This window comes from Epinephelus moara, chromosome 2, assembly GCF_006386435.1.
Source record: "Epinephelus moara isolate mb chromosome 2, YSFRI_EMoa_1.0, whole genome shotgun sequence".
Classification (NCBI taxonomy): domain Eukaryota; kingdom Metazoa; phylum Chordata; class Actinopteri; order Perciformes; family Serranidae; genus Epinephelus; species Epinephelus moara.
The window spans coordinates 33,315,390-33,339,617 of record NC_065507.1 but is presented as its reverse complement, the minus strand read 5'-3'; the positions used below and the strand labels follow the sequence as shown (position 1 = coordinate 33,339,617).

General features: G+C 42.4%; 1 protein-coding gene across 1 annotated transcript; it reads right to left on the bottom strand.

Annotated features, from left to right (window-relative positions):
- Positions 1-6,984: 6,984 nt before the first annotated feature.
- On the bottom strand, positions 6,985-23,514 carry tgfb1a (transforming growth factor, beta 1a). The gene is made up of 7 exons (XM_050033445.1): positions 23,109-23,514; positions 21,488-22,179; positions 13,772-14,059; positions 13,396-13,630; positions 10,747-10,897; positions 8,390-8,500; positions 6,985-8,273 (listed from the first exon to the last, which is right to left on the bottom strand). The coding sequence occupies exons 2-7, from the start codon at positions 21,816-21,818 to the stop codon at positions 8,226-8,228; spliced, it is 1,164 nt and encodes a 387-aa protein (XP_049889402.1). The 5' UTR covers positions 21,819-22,179; positions 23,109-23,514; the 3' UTR covers positions 6,985-8,225.
- Between the last annotated feature and the right edge of the window lie 714 nt (positions 23,515-24,228).

The window sequence follows — 24,228 nt, the reverse complement described above, 5'->3', positions numbered from 1 at the left end:
CTGAAACAGGCCCTGTACCAAGCTAACACCTCCCTAACCTCCCATTTATCCAATAAGAAGAGTCAGGTTACCGATACAGACACTATGTGTCTATGTGTGTATGTGTGTGTGTATGCGTGTGTGCGTGTGTGTGTGTGTGTGTGTGTGTGCGTGTGTGTGTGTGTGTGTGTGTGCGTGTGTGTGTGTGTGTTTGAGTGAGTGGATGACGGAGGCAGTGGGATGAGTAATAGAGTGTGAACGAACTTCAGTTTACTCCCACCGGTGAGGGTCACAGCCTCAGTTCAGCCAAGCTTACTAAAGGGTTTATGGAGAGCTGAAGCCCCTCCCCATCTCCCAGCATGCCTGTGTTCAACCGGCTTCTCTAACTTCATGGTTGTGCGTCCAAGATCATTCACTTTTCACTATATAATGCATTACATAGTGTGCCATTGTGTGGTGTAGTGGTGTAGTGTCTAGTTAGCATTTCAACCCAATCGCCAGAAAAACATATCGGCATTAAACCTTTTTGCAAACCACAGATTTAGAGTAGAGGATAAGTTAAAGTTTCGACAACGCTGTGTTAATGTGTGGTTAGGTTTAGGCATGAAAACCACTTGGTTTGGTTAGGAGAAGGTCATGTTTGGGCTTATAATACCTGCTTTTCATGGCACTATCCTGGCATGAAAATGCTGTGATGTCTCTGTAAAAAACAACTGCTTCCCGTGCCTAAAAAGCAGCTCAAAACACACTAACAGGTCCCTAAAAAAAACAAATGTTTGGGGGCTGGAAAGCTGCTGGAAAAAAAGCCATGTGTCCCGAAAATCGCATGCGAAAAACACAGCAATGAGTTGCTAAATCACAACCTTTTTTGTTGGTCTTGAAATATTTTTCTCAGCAATTAGTAAAGAAATGCTGAAATGAATGCTTTATATATCCTTATACAACATGATATCTAACAAATTAGTGTACGAATGACATTGTGCTCTTAATGGGAGGTTACATATTTAACGTATGGTTACATAGGTTAGGTTTAGGCAAGTAAAGTTACGTAGGTTCGCGTAAGTTAAGTTAAAATAGGTGAGATTTAGGATAGAAAAGTTACATAGGTTAGGGTTAGGTTAGTAATGTTACGTAGGTTAAGGAAATATGGTGATAATGTAGCTTAAAATAACTCACTTGGTTTCACACAGGACACAGACACTGGCCTCCTGGGGGAAAGTCCTGGTGTTTTGTGACCCATCCAACTCTCTAAACTGCCTCCTTATGTGGACGACTTCCTTCTTTACTCCTATCAGCACACTGACCATGTGATCACAGCCTTCCCAGTTATGTGGGTTACATACGAACTGTGATGCATTACTTTTCCCAGGTATATGCACAAACAGTGCATCAGAACAGCGTGAAATGTTACACTTGGTGAGTCATAAAGACTTCATAAGGTGATAACATTAAGGTCATCTGTCCATCAGCTTGTTTCATTTTTTCCCCTCAGTTGACCAAAACAGTTGATGCATATTTAAAACTGTTGTGTTGAAACTTGACAAGCCAGCACACTGGAAGATGAGTATTCAGTTTTTAATGTTGAGAGCTTTTTTTTTTCAGAAGTGACTGTTGGAAGAAATCCTTTATTTATAACTCACTGAGTTACACATGCTAATGTAATTGAGGCTAGCTAGGGACTGCTTAAAGGAACTAATGGGACCCTCAAACCTCACCAATTCCCCTTCCCCCCATCCCACCGTCACCATAACCCACTGGGGCATATTCCTCCGTCAGTGATGTGAGATTAAACTGCTATTTAGGGGCTGCCTCTCCTCTGGGTGTAGAGTCTACATGGCCAATGTTGTCTTTTCAGACCCCAGAGTCAGATCCTCTCCTCTGTTTATTACCCAGGGAGATGGTAGCTGTTTATAGGGGCAGATTTGTCCCTCTGTGTCCAGGAACAGAGCGAGGGAGAGAGAGAAGGAAGGAAATGGAGGGGCGGTACCGTGAGAAGCAGCCAGTCCAGAGATGTAATTGGTACCTTTCCTTTTTTAGAAAATGTTTCTTACTTACTGAGGTCCAGCAAATGAGTCAGGGCGCAGCATGCTTTATAACCACACTCAGACACTCTCACATGGTTTATCATACTTTCCCTTTGTAGTTTTTGCTTTGAAGAGGTTTTGAGTTTCTTCTCTGTCTTTGATCCTCCGTCTATTAAGCTATGATGTTAGCTACTGGTTATGTGCATGACCAAAGAGCACAGCCACCATCTGGAGAAAAGGAAACGAAAGGTTTTCATTTGTGAATATGATGTGTTTCCCCAGTTCATTTTTATTCTGTAGACATTAGTGCCAAATCATTTTAGCCAGTGAGCAGAGGTGTGTGGTCTTTTATTTTTTCCCATTCATTCACTCACCGACATCTGTTTTCATCCCCTATCATCCACCTTGTTTGGTTCAGGTGATAACTCCAAACAGCCCGGGAGTTTTCAAAGAGCCAGCAGGGGATAACATAAAGATGAGAGAGGAAAAGAGATGGAGCAAGAGATATGGTCTGCTGACTCAGACTGCGATAAACATCTTCGCTTAAACTGCAGGTGTGAAGTGCGAGGGACGGCGGGAAAGGTAAGACAGGTGGAGAGGGGAAAACCTGTCAACTCACGCCAGCCTTCTGCATATTCAGCAGTTCTGCCTTCACATAAAAATCTCAATGTTCAGTTAATGTGCTGACAATTTGAATTTCTGAGGACTCCAAGAGTTTAGTTTATCTATATCACAAACAATCACACATAAAGATTTAGATCCACAACTACAACTATCACAAATCTTTTTTGGAAAGTGCAAATACAAACTGCAATTGATTTTACACAGGCTTCCAAAATCACTGAAGTTGGTATTTACTTGCCCCTCGTATCAACAGATAATAAAGACCAGGGCTTCCACTACATTAAGGGGGTCAGTGGAATCTATGCTGGATGATGGATCGAACTACCAGTCACGCGCATATTGATTTTAGGGATGCATTAATTTACTGGTCAAACATGCATATCAGCCCATATTTGCCTTGTTTACTGCCATCGGCCTATCAGTAGATATGATGACATTTACCGATGGCAGTAGCTGAGGTTAAACATTTGTTAGCTTTCTTTTCTGGCATAGTTCCAGGAAGCACAGGAGGTTACAAATAATGTCGATTAATATTTTGAGTTTATGGGTTATTGATTCATTAATAGGATTTTTTTATTTAGATGATTTATTTTCTTTGTATTGTATGGTGTTGGGTTTGTGTAAATATTTTTCATGTCATGTGGTGGTGGTCCCACCTAAAGCCTGATTTATGGTCCTGCGTTAAATCAACGACGTACCTACATTGTAGGGTACGTGGCTACGCAGGAGGCTCGCCGTAGCCCCCGGTGTAGCCTGACGTGCACCTCCCAAAAAATGTAACTACACGTCGAGGCGACACAGACCCAGCGCAGACCGAGAGGGCTGTGATTGGTTTGCTTGGTAGCAACGCATTTCCGGTTCCGTATTTCCAGATTGCGCCATCCCCGCCATCTTTAAACATCGTCTGTTGCGATGTAGATGTTGCAGTATTAACATACTTTCTTCAAAATCCAACAACTCCAACTCCAGCAAGATTCTCTCTCTCTCGGTCGCCATTGTTCACTGTGACCCGAAAAGCTGGAAGCTAAACAAAGAATCAACTAGAGACGACGATAACCATTCAGGAAGGGAACGCAGCCCCCTACTGCTCTGGCAGTGAATTGCACCGTGACGAAATGGAGTGACGGAGAAGTTTGAAGGGTTCACGACAGCGTCACGGCAACGACGTAGGTACGTCGTAGGTACGCCACAGGACCATAAATCAGGCTTTAGTGGTCTTGTCCACCTGTTTACCTGCAGCAGGGAAGGTATATAAAGCAGCTAGTAGCTTTTAGTATAGCTTGGTGTCTCATGGTGTCTGTAAGGAAGACAATAAATGCCATGATGTTTGCTTTGCAATTTACCTTTGTCTTATGCCTCTCTGTGTGAAACCAGCCACGGCTGGTCTTATACCGCTGTAAAATAGTAACGATGTTTCTTTCAAATAAATTCATGAAGATTATAAATCATTACAGAGTCTTAAACTGACATTAAATGGCAGCCGGTGATCAAAATTGAAATTAAAATATGAAAATATATATAAATAATCACAACACAGTCATAACTGGGAGTAGGAAGGCATGTTTGTTGATGTGTGAGTATTTGTGTGTATATGCTCACAGATTCAGCACCTGGAGCAACAATGGCTCCGAGCAGCTGTGTGTTGTGAAGCAGAGCTGAGCAGCAGCAGGACACCAGAGTGTGTTATTAAGGTCACAGTCAGCTCCGTCTGAGTCCACAGGAATTACACCGGCCTGCTTTACTGCTCCACTTTTAATGACCAGTTGTGGCAAAAAGATCAGTGGACATATAATTGCAAATGTCATAGATGTTGTAATAAGACGGAACCCAAAATAACATTTCAGGGACCGGCGTCGTGGCGAATCAGCTTACGTTTGGCATGATCGGTTTTCATTGTGAACTTGTAAAAGTGCCTCAAAGAGAAAATGTTTCAGGCAGCGTTAGATGGAACAGAGCCTTTCATTTTTTGCAGATAAAAGAGGACAAATCGCAGCACATGGATGCAATTAAAGGGCCAATTATGTCAAAATTGTCTTATTCGCTCTGATGAAGTGCAACAACAGAACAATTTTCCGGTTACTCATGCAGTCATATAAACTCGGCACGTGGATTGCATTAGCGGTAAAAGAACACCTGCTTGACCTTGAAATGCAGCAGGCATCCTTCTTCACTCTTTTTTCTTGCGTAACACTCGTACACAGTGCGATGGATTCAAGTGCCCCTTTTTTTCTCTTTGGTTGGAGCGTTTTCTAGGTTGTGCTTCAGTATGTGGCAGGAGGTGTCAGCAGTTTGTTTCAGTGCCATAAAATGCCCGAGGGCTCCAGAGGAAGCAGCTGCTGAGAAATGAACATTGGTTAGAAGGACAAGCCTACTTAAGTTTGACTTCCCTCTGGGACTGTTCCATTAACACCATGATAGATTTATGAGTCTCTTGTCAGTCATACCCTTTGTTTGGTCATTATAGAGAAAGTTGAGCAGGAGGAGGCGCAGGCATCTTTAGAAACAAATTTTAATGATCTTGTCTCCTCCAACAAAACTCATGTTGTGCTTGTTTGGCTTTGGTAATGATCCCGTTTTCTTAGAGGAAAAAACCCTTATAACATTCCAATTACATCTGCCCTGCCAAGATAAAACAGCACATCTTGTGCCTCGGCACCATTAAATATCAAGACCTGGCAACAGATCTGTCTGAATCATTTTCAGAGGTGAGACAAAATGGGATTCAATTATGTTGATCATGTTTCATTTTACTTTGTTTATCTGCCTTTGGAGAGCACTTTCCAAACAAGCACTCTCTGTGTTGGCTCGCAGGAGGAAAATTCCTGCGCTTTCCAGAGGAACCCTGGGTAACATGACCAGCTTTGGAACAAGATAGCACAGCTCACTGTCACCTTGTTAGCAGCACAAGCATCCCCCACCATCACTCTGTAGCAAAGAGCTTATGTAAGGTATTTGACGTTGATGTGTTTGAGCCGTGGCTGTGTGTCAGTGGGTTCAGTGTTTTCATGTGCATGTGTACAGTATGTGTGTTTAATTTTCCATGTAGTCACTGCCCTTAAGTCTGGGACTTACCAACGGGTCTGGACCTGCTTTCCTCACTCCCAATTCAGCCTCGTGGGCTGCCAGTAATCCCTTGAGTACTGAGGGAGAGGGGTGGGGCTGTTAGGGTGGGGGTGGACGAGGTGCTCGGAGATAGTAAAAAAAAATGTTGGTATGGCATGCATCCTTGCAGGTAAAGGCAGTGCCAAGAGCGGGGCTGTACGTCCGGGAATTCTAGTGCTGGCGTAGCCGTTGGTGAAGCCCTGCAAGGCTGCTCTTCTTCAGTCAGTCCACACTCGTCAGAGTAAACAGGCATCTACTGCTTGCCCAGAAATAGACCACATGCACCTGGCATACGCCAAGCTTTTCCACTGGTGGATCTCTGGTGGACAGTCTTTACTAATTGCACAACCTGGTCTTGATGTGTGCTCTGTGCATGCTGAGTGAGGTATATCCCCATCAGCAAAGGATCAGATGAGAGATGTTTGAAGGTTAAGTGTGTAGGATTCAGAAGAATATATTGGCAGGAATGGAATATAATATAATATAATAAGTGTATTTTCTTTCATCTATAATCACCTTAAAAAATAGGGATTGTTGCACTTTCGTTACAATGAGCCGCTTATATCTACTTATGGAACTGCTTAGGGAACCAAACACTGGTTCAAGTTGAGGCTAATTGCATTTTCGTGTCAGCCACTGTAGTTAGCAGCCCCAAAGCAACGAGCTGAACAGCACTGAAAGAACAAATATTTTCTTTAACTTGGAAATGCTGTATGCTGTCTTTTTACTGGGTAAAATCACTGGGTCTGTTCGTTTTGGAGAGGAAGACGCCTCTGCGGATGATTCGGCTTCCAGTAAAAACCTCATGAACCTTGAGGAATCCTAACCAGGAGAAGTTTCAGCTGGTTGCAATCTGAAGTCCTCATCACTAGATGCCACTAAATTCTACACACTGCTCCTTTAAGTAGAAGAGTAACTTCATACTGAAAAGGTGTAGGAGGTGTTGTAGTTCCTCATTCATAGACCAAAATGACTAACACTAACAAGATTAAACATTATATTCTTGCTTTTTTGTGATGAACAAAACAAAACTACATGTCTTAACGGTGATGGCATTCATGTCCACAACACTAGGTGTGTTTCAGTTTGTGCTCATTTCACAAAATGTTCACACCCCTTACCGTAATTTAATACACACACATACATATGCATGCACTGACAAGTGCAACACACACCTTCACAGCACAGCTCTCCGACAAGTGGAAACATTGCATGTGGTTTTATTTCCTCACAAAACTCTTCCACTCTGACGTGATAATTTAACATCAAAGTTTATTTCAAATTGTTAAAATATTTACAAATTTCAAATGGTAAGTGCACTACAAAAAATATGTTAAACTTAAAAAAATTGTGTTGGTTTTTATCCCTAAAACAAATCATAGAAGCTGAACTGATTCTTGAGCTGTGCAAAAAGCATCACACTTCAGATGAAAGTAAAAACTTGTCCTGAAATAAAAAAGGCAATAAATTGCCCCTAATTTGCTATGGCGATAAAAAACAAACAGCAAATGTGTGTATTGAGTCTGAATGACTTCCCTAAAACCAACACTACGACCACATCCCCTGACCCTCACCATCTAAAGACAACAAGCTGGCTGTAAATCCTAAGAGGGAGAAAACATGGTGTCATCACTCTTACAACCATTCATATTACTCATGGCTTTGACAGCACGGGAGGCTTCATAAGGACGAGCAGACATTCAACTATGAATACAAAAAGCATTGTATAAATCACGTGGGTTGAAAAAACAAACAAAGCAAGTAAAACTGATGGACGGTTCGTGTGAAACGTTGCTCAGATGGCTGACGACTCCAGCCTCTCTGTCAGAGGGAGTTTCCCCAGGTTGGACTGTCCCTGCGGTTGTCTGTTGTCCTTTACGCCATAACTCTCTTCAAAAACACCTGTGGCGTTATCGTCCAGGAAAACCCCAACAACCACTGTTTCCACACCTGGGATTTAGCACCTTTAACTATGACCTCTTTAGGAAGATGACATGGAAATTACAGAAATGTCCCAGACAATCATCTGTGAAAATGAAAGTGTTCTTCCATTGAGGTCATTTTGGTCCTCGTGTCCTTTGGCATCCTTTATCCACATTTTAGGGGTTTTATAAATCATTTTTATCCTTTTCACTGTGACACCCTTTTAAGCATGTATATCACCTCTTTACAGATCTGTCCCTCCAACAAATAAATTAATTCATTTCAAGACAGATTTTTTGACTACTGCAAGTAAAAAGTGTATACACACAGAAAATGATATTTGTAATGTCTTTATAAGGAACTCCACTGACTGATGTGCGTTCAAGATGATAATGGTAGAGCTCACAAGAGGAAAGGTTGACCACAAAGATCCCGATGGCTTTAAATATTTTGTTCCCTTCGTCCACATTATTCTCGTCCCCTTTATCTCCATTCACATGCTCCTCTCTGTGGTCTCAGACACATCTCTGTGTATGTTTGAGGGGAGGCAGAGCCGTGTGCCATGCTGTATTTTTAGCTACACTTGCAGGACTTCACAATCATATTGGACAGCTGCTCCACCTGAAAGTGAAAATCAACAGTGACGTGATAAATCATCTTCAAGTGTTGCTTTCACATAAAATGTTCTGTAAACATTTCACCTCAGGATGAAGGTTACTTGGCTGCAGTATAAATACCTTGTGTTGCCTGCCCACGTAGTAGAGGATTGGCAGAGGCTCCAGTGCCTGGGGAACACAGCAGGGTTGGGCAGAGGCTCCCGGGTTGTGATGCTTGTACAGGGCCAAAATCTGTAAACAATTATGTGGGGGAAAGACATGGAAACAGAGAACTTAGCTCAGAATTTCATCACCAACATGTGACGTGCAAAGCGGCTGTAACAGACAATGAATTTACAAGTTTGAGTTACAAGAGTGCTTTTGTTCAAATCCAGGTGTCTTGTTGAACAGTCTTTGCATAATCATTTATTTAATTCATTGTTAAAAACATTTGTAAATTAAAACATTTCTTCAATAATTATTAAGTTACGAATAATGTTTAACAGATTTTCTCTTTCCTAAAGTTTTAGTGAGTGCTGTTTTAGTGGCTATTCCACTCTGAAAAAGACTGAAGACTCAGCACTAAATTAGCAAAAAACTGATACACATGACCGACTCAAAATGTTAGTTACATGTGACTACTGAACAAGTCTAAGAATCTACAGCCACACTAGTCACTAAGAGGCAACCTGTGGGGCTGAAAAATGAGGCCAACATGGAAAACTGCAGTTCCTCTAATGGCCACTTGAGGCTGGCTCCAAAAGTTAGTCAATCCTCAGAGACTTTCATGTTAAATGCTAAACTTTACAGCAGAAATAAACATGTTTACAGCTTGGTAAAAATGGTTTTGGTCTCTTAAGCTATTTTCAGGGGGTTGAATTTTTATATAAATCACCCGTTTACATTTTATTAAGGCTTAAAGTTACACATAATTAAGGGCGGGCTGCCTTTAATGACAGGCTGTCCGTGAGGCATCACCTTGGGTCGTCATTTAGATCCACCTCTCACAGATCCAACCTCTCGTCCAAAAAGACACTTATGGCGCCAAGATGATGATGGCCGAAATGCCAAAATTGAGTCCATTATTTCATACAGTCAGTGGTAGCGACTCACTACCATGCTAACATTTGCTAATTATCACTAAACAAAAGGTGTGCAGCTGAGGCTGATGGGAATGTTACTAGTTTTGTATGTATCTGGTAATTAAGTATAGTATTAAAGCTGACAGTGGCACTAGAAGTATGCTATTTTTCTGATTAATTGATTGAAGATTGTGAAAAAGGCTGATTGCAATTTTTTTAGCTCAATGTGATGTCTTCCAAATGTGTTTTTTGCCCGACCAACAACAGCAAAATTTTACATTTTAAATGGGTTCTATGCAAAATTCAGAGCATTTGAGTTGTCTGGACACACAGTTTACAAAATGGCTGAGCCAGCGACTAGCAGCTAACACCGCTAACTCCATAAAAAGTGTTAAACAATGGGAACAGTGCTGACAGAGCTAACAGTGTTAACTACGGGAGAATTGGGGGGTGGGTACTACGCTTTTGCGATGACACTGTCTAGATATCTGCAGTAACCACTGTATGAACACAGTAAAGAGTGGTGGCCATGAGCTAGCCAGTGGGATACACACACACAGAGTTAGCCTGACTTCATTTTCTGTCTCTCTCATTCCCATGGCATCAAATACCAACACTTCATCACGATCCTTGGTGAGATATCAACAACATAGGCACCCTTTAGTGTCTCTTTGAGATGCACCAGGCTAAACTAACTTCAATATAAACCCATGCAAACCAATGAAGCTGAGAGCAACTGACATAGTATGAGTGAGGGGAGGTGGATGGGTCAAACAAAATCATTTGTATCATCTAGGAGTTATGTTACATAACAAACACACTTGTTTTAAGCAAAAACATTATCTTTTTTTAAACCCAAGTTGTTTTGTTGCCCAAATGTGACAGTTTCACAACATTTACCACATGTTACACTGTGTTTTCAGCTGTGGCTCAAATGGGCACACAAAAGGGTGCCCTATGTGTTGCAATGTGATGTGATGCCAAGGGGTGTTATTGTCTGCTCAAGATGCCATTACTATACCATTACTATGTCCTTACATAGCAAATAGTGGTTTGCTGTTATATTAATGCTCTGAAGGTTGCATACAGAACCTTTAAGAAGCTGTAACACTGAATGTTTGACTTTTCTTCTCAATGAACAGCTAAAATGATTCATCAGAATTACTTATTTTCTGTCAACCAACAGAGCGATGGACATTTTAGCACTAATGTAACTCCTCTCAACAAGCCGTTACAACACAAACTTCACCACTTCATGTGTTTTACACTACTGGTATGTGAATCAAAACAGTCCTTCAGTAACCAGAGGGGAAGAAAATCATGTTTTGAGGAATCTTTCCGTCTGAGCTGCCAAACCTTCAGTCAGCCATGTGATCAGATGTGATTTGCACACTACAGTGAGGTGTTGCACTATACCTGTGAATATTTGTTTTCAGCATTCCAGATGTAGGTGCAGGACCCCATGCAGTAGTTAGCGTTGTAGCCTGTTGGCTTATGTATCCACTTCCAGCCCAGATCTTTCCTGAAGTCGATATACAAGCTCCGCACGCAGCAGGTCTCTGTCTGACTGCATGTGAGGAAACAGAGAAACATCAGCTGTAGAAGGTACATTTTCAACATCAGTCAGTTTTAAAGCTGCACTAAGGAGAGTTTTAATGTAGAATTACACATATCCTGTCAGTGTAAAAGCTGACATTTTTTCCCACCCTAAATAAGACCCAAAGATTTACTGTATTTACCTAAATGAAAGTCGGGTGTCTGACTTACTGCAGCCACTTCTTTCCTGAAGCAAGTAACACATTAAATATAGGCTACAATACAAACTGTCCCTTTAACGCCCAGACACACCAAACCGACATAATGAACTGGTGATGTCTGTTGCGTTTCCTCACCACAGCTGTATCTCAGCCAAAAAGGTGTGCTTGAACACACCGCAAAGACAGCCAGCAGCCAATGAGCACAAATGTTCTGCACCTGCGTAAGAGGAAATAACTGCCCATACCAGCAGCTGCAGGTAGTTTGTATTTTTCAGTTAAACTGGAAACCAGAAGACCGACAGTATGGATTCAATACCTTGGTTAGGCAGTTAGCACACTGTTAACACAACCTGTTAAAACAACTTGTTGAATGCTCCTAACAACTAATGTCCCTGATGTTTTCACATTTAAACTTAGACGAGTCAGCTAGACTAACGGTAAAAAAGCACTCAGAAAACAATCAAATTTTATCACAATTTAATCTACAGGGGTAAAAATTGTCTGAAAAAATGTGTATATTACAAGAGCCATTTGATATTGTTAATCTCATTTATTTAATTAGCAAATTGTGTTATACCACTGAAATGTTTGTTGCTTTGCACTGTGCAGTATGAACACTGCATGCTATCCTACAATACATAACAAACACCTCACTAAATGAAAATTAACAAGTAACATTTATTGAAAACAATATTCTTTCAGAAATGTGCTTGACTTGATTACAACAGCATTTTTATTTGGTCAACACAATCACATAAAATAATAATAAATTTACTGATTACTTCAACTGACTTGTATTTGTAGTGCCAACTAGCACGGGTGGCAACACTTAATCGACTGTTCAACTAATCACGCACATTTCCAATATTTACTGTACGCTAGTGAAGAATAACAAAAACAGTTACACACCATTTCCGCTCACGAGCTCAATAGTTAAAGAAATAACTTACTTAATATACCAAGTGTGTATCAATGTCACATACTCTTTACTGTAGCCATTTGTTTGCTTTCCTCACATCTGTTTCTCTTCTGGTGCACTGAGCTGAACTGCCAATCAGAGTGATTTCATTAACCGACAGCCTCACCATGAACAACAACAGACGACAAAGGCCGACCAGGGCCAACTAATGCCAACAGACGCACCACAAAAACTAGGGTGACAGAAACTCACTGACAGCCCAACACTGACCAACGGCCGATCATTGGCTTCTTGTGTCAGGGCCCTAAGATTTACTCTGTTTACCTAAATGAAAGTCTGGTGTCTGATATACAGCAGCTACTTTACCGAAGAAAATGACAAATCAAGTGTAAAATACAAACTGTCCCTGTAAGGCCCAGAAACACCAACTGACTGTCTGCTGTTGGTCAACATCAGGCCATCGGTGAGCGTCTGTCACGCGAGTTTGTGCAAAGTGTCCCAAACCATTGGCACTAGTCGGCCCTCATCAGTTTTTATGGCTAATTCAGCATTTTGACTATACATCGGACCCGATGGAGCCCATCGATGAGTGAAATCTCTCTGATTGGCACGAGAAGAGACACAGAAGTGAGAAAATCAAACAAATGGCTGAAGTCAAGAGGGCGTGAGATAAAACAAACTTGTTATGTTGAGTAATACTTTCTTTTTAGCTATTGAGCTCTTTAGCAGAAACAGTCGTTAATTGTTTTTGTGGTTGTTCGCTAGTGCACCGTAAATCTCGTGTTTTTGTGGTTGTGTTGTTAATGTGCTATCTGGCTAACTAGCATCTTGAATCCATCCTTTCGGTCTTCAAGTTTCCCATTTTAAATGACAAATACAGATTATTGCTGCCTGCTGGGATGGAGAGTTATTTCCTCTCAAGCAGGTGCAGGACATGTGCTAGTTGATCATTGGCTGTAGTTTTTGCAGTGTGCTCAAGTACAGCTTTTTGCCCGAGGCACAGACGACGTGAGGCGATGCATTCATTGCCTCTTGTTCTTTGACATCAGTTTGGTGTGTCAGGGCCCGAACGGCACTGAGCAGTTCTACAGCACATGTGTGCCTCAGAAGAAAGAGTAGATTGGTGGTTTGAACCCCAGCTCCTCCTGTGCACACATCAAAGTGTCTTTGAGCAAGACACTGAGCCCCAGTTGCTTTACACTGCAGCTCAGCCTTGCGTTAGTGTGTGTGAGGGGATGAATGAGAGGCACATTGTAAAGTGCTTAATCCAGCTGAGGTTGAAAAGCTCAGTAGTCTATTTACCATACAGTGATCGAAACTGCCTGTAGGTTAGGTTAGCCTTAAAAATGTCAGTGAAATAAAACACAACAGAACAGTGTGATTGCTTACGCTGTACACGTATCCTTTACATCCGTGGAGCGTTTTTTGCGCGAGGTGAGGTGGCTGCTGACGTTCTGAGGGATGGACATGGTCAGGATGTAGGGTGGTTGCTGTGTCATCGTTTGTATCAATCCTGTGTCTCCCCTACCAGTATTTATCCCAGAGATGGTAAAACTGAAGCCACGGTCATCACTTGTCTGGCCGCATTCACAAAACAGTCGAAGTTGGAAACTCCGCTCATCGTCTGGTAAGACAAAAATTTATAACCGTGATCAATTTAAAACTGGTTGGTTACTTTTTCTGTAAAGGTAAATATACTCCGGAACCAAACAAATGGACAGAGGTCACAGTAGTATCAGATCAATAAATGAAGCTTGTTTCTCACCATTCCCTTTGAGCCAGTTCTGCAGGGTCTCAGTGACATCGAAGGACAGCCATTTGTTTTTCCAATGGTTGGTGATGAAGCGGGAAGCGAGGTAGCGGGATGTTGTCCCCATATCCTGATACAGCTCCACCCGCTCCTCAGCAGTAGGTATGTTAGTTTGCCTGATGAGCATCCGGAGCTCGGCACTGGTCAGCAGGCGGTAATCCCCCACACTCCGCCGTATCTCGGAGATGTCAAAGAACATCGGGATGATTTTTGACGTCTTGGTGGTTCCTGTGTCATTTTTTGCTGTGGGATTGAAAACAATTACTCATTAGGAGATTTAACAAAACCATTTTGTGCTTGACTTTATCTCAACACTGATTCTGAGTTTTTGGATGTTTAAAGGCACAACATGCCATGTATGAAGGAATATAAGCGAGAAAAAGCCTACTGGCCTGTCATATAATGTGTGTCTCAAAACAACATTTTCCCTAAAGAAGGGAAATTACTTTGAATGGGAATTGTAATTATAAATGTTCTAACTTTTTGATCTGCATCTTTAAGCTATTTATGATATTTGTTAGTATTTTAGCACCAGTTATTTATCCAAAAAAAGAGTGCTGGTAGTGAGACCAAGTCATTGTTTTGCAAGTTACAAATAAGTCTCTGCACTCAAGTCCCAAGTCCTAACCCTTGAGTCCTAAACAAGTCAAAATGTGCTCTTCCCCAAACGTAATGCCATGTGGCGAGTATGCTGAATATTGTTTTCAATAAATGTAATTTGTTAACTTTTATTTAGTGAGGCATTGTCGTCTTCTTTAGGATAATGTGCAAAATCCATAATGCACGGGGCAAAGTGCAAAACATATCAGCAGTATTTAAAACAACATCTGGTTACTGAAAAATGTGATTCATGATTTTAAATGGCTCCTAGAATGTATGCGATATTATATCGGACAGTGTACACACTTGTAGATAATACTGTGCTAAATCTGGATTGTTTTTTAAATGCTTTCCTGCTTTTAGACTAGTAGACTAGTCTAAGGTTAAACTTCCATTGAAATGTCAGGGAAATTAGTCGTTAGGAACAGTCCTTGTAAAACACTAACACGCTGAAATATCTCTTGGCACAAGAACGCAGGATTTTTCAACTAATAAAACATGACAACTTGACAAATGGATGCTCTCACGGGACAATTAATGGATGTAAGGTTCAAAGAATCAGCTCCTTACTGAAATTAAAAGTTCAGCTAATTTGAGCTGTGAACATTTTTCTGTATTACACTATGTTCAAAATTCCTTTTAGTAAGTCTTTACTTATTTACACACTTGATCCACACATCAATGCAATTTTCTGCATAATGTAACACTAAGATGTTTATTACTCTGTTTTTCATAAACAAACTTCAGAATTCTTTGCACACACTAATAAAATGTAATAGCCAAATCCACGGTGTTACTCAATAATCTTAACTGCAGCCAAACATTCATCTCTTCCAGCTGCTGTAAAGTTGACCATAGAGAGTGTTTTGTGTTCTTACAGTATTCCTGCCCATATTTGCAACTTTTATTCCGGAGCCTGCCCATATCATGACAGCAGGAACGTTCCTCCTGCAGAGGCTGATAGAAAACAGAGCCAAGCTACTGAAGACTTTAACACCATAAATCTACCAGCGTTACATTACAAAGGATTAAGTAGAAGGGAGACGTGCAAAGATAAGAAGGCAGATGATCGCTATTGAAACACCATGCAGAAAGACAGAGAGTGGGAGGAGGTGTAGAAGGAGGGGGTTGTAACCGACAAAGAAAACAGCAACATGAAGAATGCACTCATATGAATGTAACACAGTTGTGAGGGGTGGAAGGGTGTAAGTGGGGGTGCAGAGAAACTGGAGATGTGTATCAATGGAGCTCGGGTCTGGCTCAGGCCCAAACCTTCTACTCTGCCTCAGCCTGCCAAAGCCAGGATTCTCTGCTCTGAAGTCCGGGAATTACTCTCTGACAGGAGCTACAGCCCAGCCTTGCGTACTTGTGATCCAGGCTATACCAGGAGCCATGGCTGCTTGTGTATCATTTACCAGTATCACCATCTGTGTTGCTGCTTAGGTAGTGTTTCACCCCTAGTAGTGACGCCAAACTGAAACTGAGAAAAGAACTGGTGCAGAGTGTAAAGGGAAACGAGATGGCATTTTACTGGTTCCACCCAGAGCATAGTCAAATGTTTGGTTGTAATTGCTTAAATGGAAACACAGAGTGTCAGTACAGTATGAAGAGCAGTGAACTGGCAAGGATATACCAAGCAACGCCAAGCACGGAAAGTCATCGTCTCCGGCCAGTTTGAGTAAACTGAGATAAATGTGTTAAGGGTTAGAGAAGTGTTTACGAAACAGGAAATTAAGTCACTTCCTCTAAGAAGCATACTGGCTGCATTGCCATAATTATGGTGAAGCTTTATCCTCACTTCTACTTTCCAATTAACACAGCTTGGATTGTCTTCCTATTACTAAATTGCTCATCTGCTCAAAATACAAAGTGCAAAATCTCTTCTTCATGCTCGGCTGAGAAAAGGCCTCCAGGTAGGGGTAAAGATAGTACCCCAGCTTGCATACTAACATGGGTGTGGGGGGATTTGTGTGTTGAATCAGGGCCTATCTGCAGGTAAGCTGGGGACAGCTGTTGTGACAGGTAGGGAGACAGCACTGTAATTACCAGTGGGAGGAACCAGATTCCAGCAACAGGCTAAATATCTGCCTCCTTCATACGCTCAACTCCACCCTCCTAAAGCTCACTAGTCAATCTCTAGTGTCCCACCTCACTCTGTTTTACACAAACGGACCCCCGTTTCTACTCTTCTTCATCGTAGGGTAAATAAAATAAGTACTCAGTAAACTCGTTTCACTCCTGTGAATGGTGCAAAGTGGCTAGTTTCCAAAAGGGGGAAAGTGTTCACTGTGTTTATGAGGTGAATTACATTTGGACCAACACCATGTTGAATGGGAGAGGTGAATTTGTGTGGGCTTCAAGGGGGGTGGGGGATGTGACTGCTAATTTACTAAGGGAATCTAGCCTAATCCACCACACAATTACCATGATGGAGGCTAAAACTATTAAGTTCTAAAATGTTCTGCACACAGATATGCATGCCTGCAGGCATTTTTTGGGGTATCAGGAAAATGTGAGTCGTCCAATAAAAAGAACCGCAAATTGAAGTGACGAATAGGATTTGCTAATGGATATTTTAAAAACGTGTTCTCCACTTGGCTTCTTTTTTAATTGCTTTGCTCAAACACAGTCCTCTGTCTTTTACTCAGAGAAGAGCAGAGGCTGAATTGTCTCCCACACCCTTTTGTGTGTGTGTTTTAAATAATTGCAAAACACTTCTTGCTGGGCCTGCACATGTACACTCATGCACTTCCATTTCCCAGTGTGTAGAGGTTGAGTCTGTTTTAAGGCCCTGTGCTGAGGGATAAATGGATACGATCTTTTAACCAAGTCTGTATCATAACAATGTGTATAGTATGTGTAAATGAACTACGATGAATTCTCTCCATCTTACCAGTGGCCAGATCTCCGTGCTCATGTCTCAGCTCAAAAAAACACGTCACCTGGTGGATTTTGGCTGGCTCTAGGACTGTCGCTTGAACTACCCAGCCCCAAGGAACAGCATCAGCCTTTTAAGACAATTTTACAAAATGGCCAAATAGAATTACAACGTCCAGGGATATCACTTGGAACCAAAAAGACTTTTTCTCGTAGACTTACATTGTGAAAAAGATGTCTGTAAATCAGTGGATTACTGTTGAAGGTCTAGTTACCGAAACACTGCAATAAATATACTTCTTTGGCAGGTAAGACAGTGTGTGGGAGTTTCACTGCAAACTGAGCTGCTTGATTGCTCTAGTGCGCTTGCTCTATGGGCCTCACAATTCGGAAAATCCGAGTAATTTTATGCTGGGGTAACAGAGCTTTTTTGGCCTCGTGTGCCACTGAGCAACTTTCATAGGAATGAACGACTGCATTTTCGTTTGTCCACCACCAAGGACACAAAGAGCACAGAAGCAAATCAAGAAAGACCCACCCCTCTCTCTCTCAAACTCAAATCAAACGGTAAAACTAGGCAATGCTGTTTTTATATATTTCAAGGTCATGTTATTGTATTGCCTATTTCTCACCTAAACTGTCTTCAGAAACATATTTTAGTGCATTGTTTAGCTGTAATATACGGGTTTGTAAACAGGAGGTGAGCACCATACTGTTTACTGGCCGAAAGTACTGAGATCAAACGATCAAATGATATAACCAGGCCCACAGGAATGCTGCTTAGCCTTGCTTCCAGTTTTTCCCAGTGGCCACTCCCGGTATTGCAGTGAAAAGAAATACCCTGCAGCCCAAAAACATATTTCCCATCATCCACCACTGTAAAAGTACCCTGGAAATCCGGAGTTCTCGCAAGAGCACAATTTGAATTTGCTCAGCGAGTCACTCTGGCAATCAGTAATGATGCTCATTACCCATGCCATTGGAGCTGAGCTGCACCAATCACATCGGTGTATCTGATATAGGCGGGCCAGAGGCGAGCTAAACAGATGACGACAGCGCTGCGACGATGAAGTCCGGATTCAGTCAGTTAACATTGCAAGATGGCTACGGATGAACACCAGTTGTTTGAAATGGCTTTGGCCACTACAGTGAACGAGTTAGACTTGGCTTTTTCTCTAAAAGAGGAACAGAAGACAGCGCTCGAGTCTTTCCTTTGCAAGAAGGATGTTTTTGCTGTTTTGCTGACCGGATACGGCAAGAGTCTAATCTACCAGTTAGCTCCGCTGGTAGCTAAGCTCTGGATACGTTACCCCGTGTATTGTTCTGATAGGTCGTAGTGTTATCTAATTGCGTGCAGTGATATTTTCAAATGCATGCTTGGTGCCACCCATCGAGTTAGGCCATTTGCATTACTCATAGCCAGACCCCAAATCTTTCTAGATTTGGGTCTGGATTTCCAGGCTACTGTAAAAGACACCTTGAACTGCAAACAAGGACTCTTTTTATTCTGAATTTTTGAGCCATGGAGGTTTTATCTTTGTAAAACTGTCCTCAAGCCGAAGAAATCGATTTAGAAATCTGTAACGCCATTACAATGTAAAGTCTATAAGGCAAGTCTAAACTTGCAGACAGGGCCAGTGGGAGAAACACTACTGCACATATTCAATGGGCCTCATACCATGAAAGTAAACCCAGGAAGCGAGAAAATTGTTTTTGTGTATGTACCAGCAACTCTATTGGAATGTATAGGCACCATCTTGAGATCCGCTATCTAGTTATAATTATACATCTATGTCTCAACTCTCATCAAACTCTGTTCACATGGTAAAACTAAGCAAAGCTGATCAAATATAAACTTGCTTAAAATGTCTTCACAAATATATTTTAGTGCACTGTTTGGCTGTAATATGAGAATTTGTGGACAGGGAGCAGGCATCTTACTGTTTCCTGTATTGAGAAAATGAGGGCTGAAAATAAGCAGAGTTGTGCTGATTTAACATCAACCAAAATTCTGTTTCTGCATTGCCTTTTTCTTGCCTAAAGTATTTTTCAGAAACATATTTTAGTTTATTGTTTATTTCTAATTTCATATTGTTTGTTACCAGTTGGCAGCCATATTTTTTCCTGTGGGCAAAAAGCCAACTTCGCATTACGTCACCAAGCAGCAGGAGCATTAACTAGTCCAGTGCGGCACAGTGCATTCTGGTAATTATATGTTTTCTACCTCAAGCAAAAGCAAATGCCACAGCACTTTTCCTGTGTTTTCTCTGGTGATGTAGCACCAATTTCAAAAGTATTAGCGTGTTTCATTTGCATAGACAGCTCAGTTTCATGAGAGAACATCTTTCCAGCAGTGAAACACTTCTTCAAGACAGTGGATGGGTGTTCTCTGGCATTCCACTGAGGTAGGAAACACATGCTCCCCATGGGCACCGCTTGCACCGGACCTGAGTCACAGTCAAGATCTCAGTGGCCATCAGCCTGCCTTCCTTCCTGCCAAGCTGCCCTGTCACAAACATGCTGCAAACACACTGATAATAAGCTCAGGAAACCCAGCAGAGACAGACAGACAGACAGAAAGAGAGAGAGAGAGAGAAGGGTAATCATGGGCAGAGAGATATGGGAATGAAATGTGAAATGGTCAGGGAGAAAGAGATATGATGGAGAACAAGTGACAGGATAAGCAAGGGAGAACCCAGTGCTCAAGTTACAGGAAACCCCCAATCCCTGAGGGACAGAGAGAGAGAGAGAGAGAGAGAGAGACAGAGAGAGAGAGAGAGAGAGAAAGAGAGAAAACGAAAGAGAGGCAGGGTAAGGGCGAATTTTCTCAATTTTCCCATAATTCCCTCCTGTTCTTTGGTTTTCATCTAAGCAGAACAAAATCATGCCCCTTCATTTTGAAAGTTCCTTTGTTCTCCCTTTGGTCTGCACACTCCTGAGCACCGTCCATCCACTCAAGTCTTCCTTTTGAAGTGGTGGATAAAAGAGGGATAGTGTGGATGCCTGCCTGATAGGGTGAGGAGTATAGGCATGTAGAGAACAATAGAGCAAAGCAACAAACTAAGAAAAAAGTCTGTTTATCATAATAGTTTTGGGAGTCATTGCAAAACTACAGCCAAAAACCATTTGGCTGAACAAACAGCGTATGCGGGCAAGCCAAACAAACATCGCTAATAAAGCCGTAAAAATGCCATAGACACCACGAAAGCAACACGGAGCATAAGACCAGATGCAAAGCACAGTCCTGCTAACTTGTTACGCCTGTGATCTCTGAACTCCTCAGGCTGCCTGAAGATGTTGGGTGGAGATCAGAAGGGGTACACATGTTGAGGGAATTTATGGAGGAGATTGGAATTGACACCAGCCATTGGGCATATGCTAATTAATTTGGGCTGTAGCCTCAAAGTTTGGAACGTGAAAGTTGTGAATGTAAGACCTGAAGAAAAACGCAGGGAGCTTCTACCCTCTGAGCAGAGCACGAGATCAGTTGCTATAGAACAGGGCCGGTCAATGAATGTTATTGCCACGTTGTGCCATTGTTATTGTTCAGAAAGTGCCTCCAATGTGTCTATGTCACACTAGAGGCTGACACTGTTGTCCTACATGTCATGCCCATCATGCCTCTTTTGCTTCTGAGACACCAGCATTCTATTAAAAAAAACACACTAGAGCGACACCATGCAAATGTTGTTTGGTTCTGTGTAAAAATACAACGGCAGTGTAAAGAAGGGTCTCCATGGCGGCCCTACAGTGCAGTCTTTGTGTAACAAAGGCTACTGTGTCCTTTTCCTAATTCATTTACTTCAATAAAGATTAAACATGACCGTTAACTTTAGTCTTTGTTGTTTTTTTCTGAACCAGTAATAAATATAACAATTCGTATAGGGGCAAGTAAAAATTGACTACGAGCAAGTAGATTTTTGTCCCACTTGCCCGACCGGAAAAGTGAAAAACAAAACATTGACGTGGAACCCTGTAATCATCTTCAGGATCTTTGCTGTGTGTGTGCGTGTGTGTGTCTTGAGCAGTTTGCCTGAAGTGCCTGTAAATGTAGGGAGCATAAATCACCATTGTACTATTACTTGACATTCTTAGTGCTGTAGTTAAGCCATCAGCAATTTCCCTCATTCTTGACAATGGGTGTCAGTGTGCCACAATACTTGACTGATGTGTTCTGAATGATCTGGCACTCACCGGTCATGTTGAACTTGTGCAGGACCTTGGCGAAGTACTCTTCCTCCTCCTGCTCTGTGGAGATGTCTGTCTGGACCTCGGTCTGCTGCTCCTTCAGCATCTCCTTGGTGCTGTTGTAGAGGGACAGTAGGGTGGAGGGGATCTCTTCCTCATCTCCTGCCTGATCTGGCTCTGGCTCTTTTGGCAAACGCAGTTTGCTGAGGATCTGGCTCCTGATGGCTTCAATGCGCTTTTTCTTCACCATCTCTAGGTCCAGCGTCTTACACGTAGACATACCACTTACATTGCCCACCATGTACACAACCATGAGCATCATGAACGTCAGCTTCATGGTGTCGACCTGACTGTTTGCACCCACGTAAGCACTTTGGTTCTGAGCAAATTCTCCCTCACCTTTTCTTTCACTGCCTTGCCTCCAACCGGGGATGCTTAGGGAACAGTGAATCACTCAGGGGAGAGGTGTGAGTGACGCAAGGTGTTTACACACAGCGGAACAATTAATGCAGTGTCGAGAGTCCGAAGAGTTCAGGAATGCTGGTGCCACCGCTGTCACTGCTGCTGTGAAAACCACCTAAAACTTTTGCCCTCTTTGCATAGAGGCAGATGGAGAGAATCCCAGTGGGCGGACAGACGTGGAGTGATGAGCCAGCCTCTGACTCAGCCACACAGGTAACACAATGACGTCCCAGACGCTGAAATGAGTCCAGAGTGGAGCTGTCAAATACTAACAGAGCCCAGCCAAACATACAAACAGACAGCACCACCGACACTTAGAAGGCCCACAACAATTAACACTCAGATACGTAACGGAGCTGATTCTGCACTCAAAGACTAAATTGTGAATGTGATTTCAAGACCTGCAATATCAAATTGAATCCCTTCCTACTCAAAGCAAGTACATAAACCTCCACGTGTCAGCTCAAGGTTGTGTTGCTTACCAGGCTTAACTTACAAAAAATGAATAATGGCAGAGCCCAACGTACTTACTGCCTAAATCTACCACTTTTCAGCTGACACTGCTTCTTGTCCTCCTTGACCCACAAGGTCTCTTCACAGATTATTGAGGACTGCTCTTTACATGGGTGTAATGTCAAGGTCCTTTCTAAACGTCTCTAAGGAAGAGAAAACAGCAGCGATACGTCCTGTGCTTTAAGTGGAAAAACTGCCTTCCTATTTCTTTGCTGGTGAAGTTTGATCAGATGACCCCTGAGGCTTTGGGTCAAGCCAGAGCCAATTAGATATCCACAGTGCAGAGAAACAAGGTACAATGTGGTATTTAAAATCTCACTGACTTACACCAGTCGCAAACCTATGCAGCCAAGACCTAAAGAAACATCCCCACAGATTTGATAAACTTGTATCGCTCTCCTCTCTGACTACCTCTTTTTAGCAATAACAGCATGTGATCTGATCTGTGTACAGCTGCAGTTCACCAGAAAATGCTTTCAGCGCCTCCGACTCATGCCGACTTCACACACAGAGCAGCTGCCTCTGTAACTGTGTCTTCATTCTCAAACACAATAATGTGATCTCAGGCAAGAGATGTTATCAGAAGATAAAACCACAGTTTCTGCCAATCAAACACTGTCCTCATGTAACAAAATGTTAAGTTTTGACACACCTTCTCTTTAACTGGGTATCATCCAGACACAGCAGCAGTACCGGCAGCAGTAGCAGGAGTAACAGTCCCTCTTAGCTCACACTGTTGTGAGAATCAGATTGTAGTCTTGTCTCTGTCCATCCATCGGTATCACCTCGTTTATGCCCTCTGCAGCTCCTTCACACTTTCCCTCTTGAGTCTCCTCTGACACAACTCCCTATTCGCACCTCTATTTAACTCCCTGCCTCTCTCCCCGTCTCTTGAGCGCTCCCTCTCTCCTGGTGCTTGTCAGAGCTTGCTGGTGACAAAGTGATTTGTGGGAGCTCGGCTAACTTTTCTCTCGCACTCCCTCGCTCTGCCTCTCTCTCTAACTCTTCTTTTCTTTCTGGTTCCTGTTACTCGTCTAATAGAGCGAGGAGCTCTCCGCCCAGGAAATGAGGGTAACGGCCGCAGTGTAAAACATCTGCTGTTTAACAGAGCTCTGCTGCCTGCCTTCTGTCCACATCAGGAAGCCAGGAGCTCAACACTCTGAATGACTGACTTTAGAGGCACCAGCTCTCTCACACACTCTGGCCTGTCTGCCCACAGAGGCAGTGATGACTGACATGTCAACAAGCCCTGCATGGCACCAGTGTCCCGCCAACTGACCGCCACATTTACCTGGTGGCTGTGAAGGTGAACGCCTGCCAGGCCAAAGAACTGAGCCACTTGGGAGCAGCGTGTCTAAAAGTAGAATGGTGAATGTCAAGGGATGGAGAGCCAACAGGGCTGGACTGTGTGGTGCAGTGACCTAGGTCTGGGTGCTTTTTAGAGGTTGGATTGTGTATTTTCAAAAGGAAGGCAAGACTAAAACAAACCGGTGATGGTTTCAATCATTTTGTCTCTGTCTGAGGGATGATTCAACAGGGAAGTAAAGATAGTAAATTGCTCTTTGGTCTTGGATTTTTTTAGGTTTTGCCCAAATGTGTTTCACATGTTTGTTTATTGTCTTCCATTCAGTGTGACAGTTATGAAGAAAGAGCCATTCATCATACACTGGCAATAAGTGGTGACATTTAACATAGGGAAACTCAATGCAAAAATCCCCTAAAATACCAGCACTAATAACAACTGAAAACAATGATGACTCAAACAAAGGCAC

What these genes read in the sequence shown, in the direction of transcription:
- tgfb1a (XM_050033445.1), bottom strand. Translation starts at nt 21,818, where the DNA reads ATGAAGCTGACGTTCATGATGCTCATGGTTGTGTACATGGTGGGCAAT. An exon ending in GAACTGGCTCAAAGGGAATG is followed by an intron (nt 13,631 to 13,771) that starts GTGAGAAACAAG and finishes TTGTCTTACCAG; the next exon opens with ACGATGAGCGGAGTTTCCAA. An exon ending in ACGTGGGCAGGCAACACAAG is followed by an intron (nt 8,274 to 8,389) that starts GTATTTATACTG and finishes TTTCACTTTCAG; the next exon opens with GTGGAGCAGCTGTCCAATAT.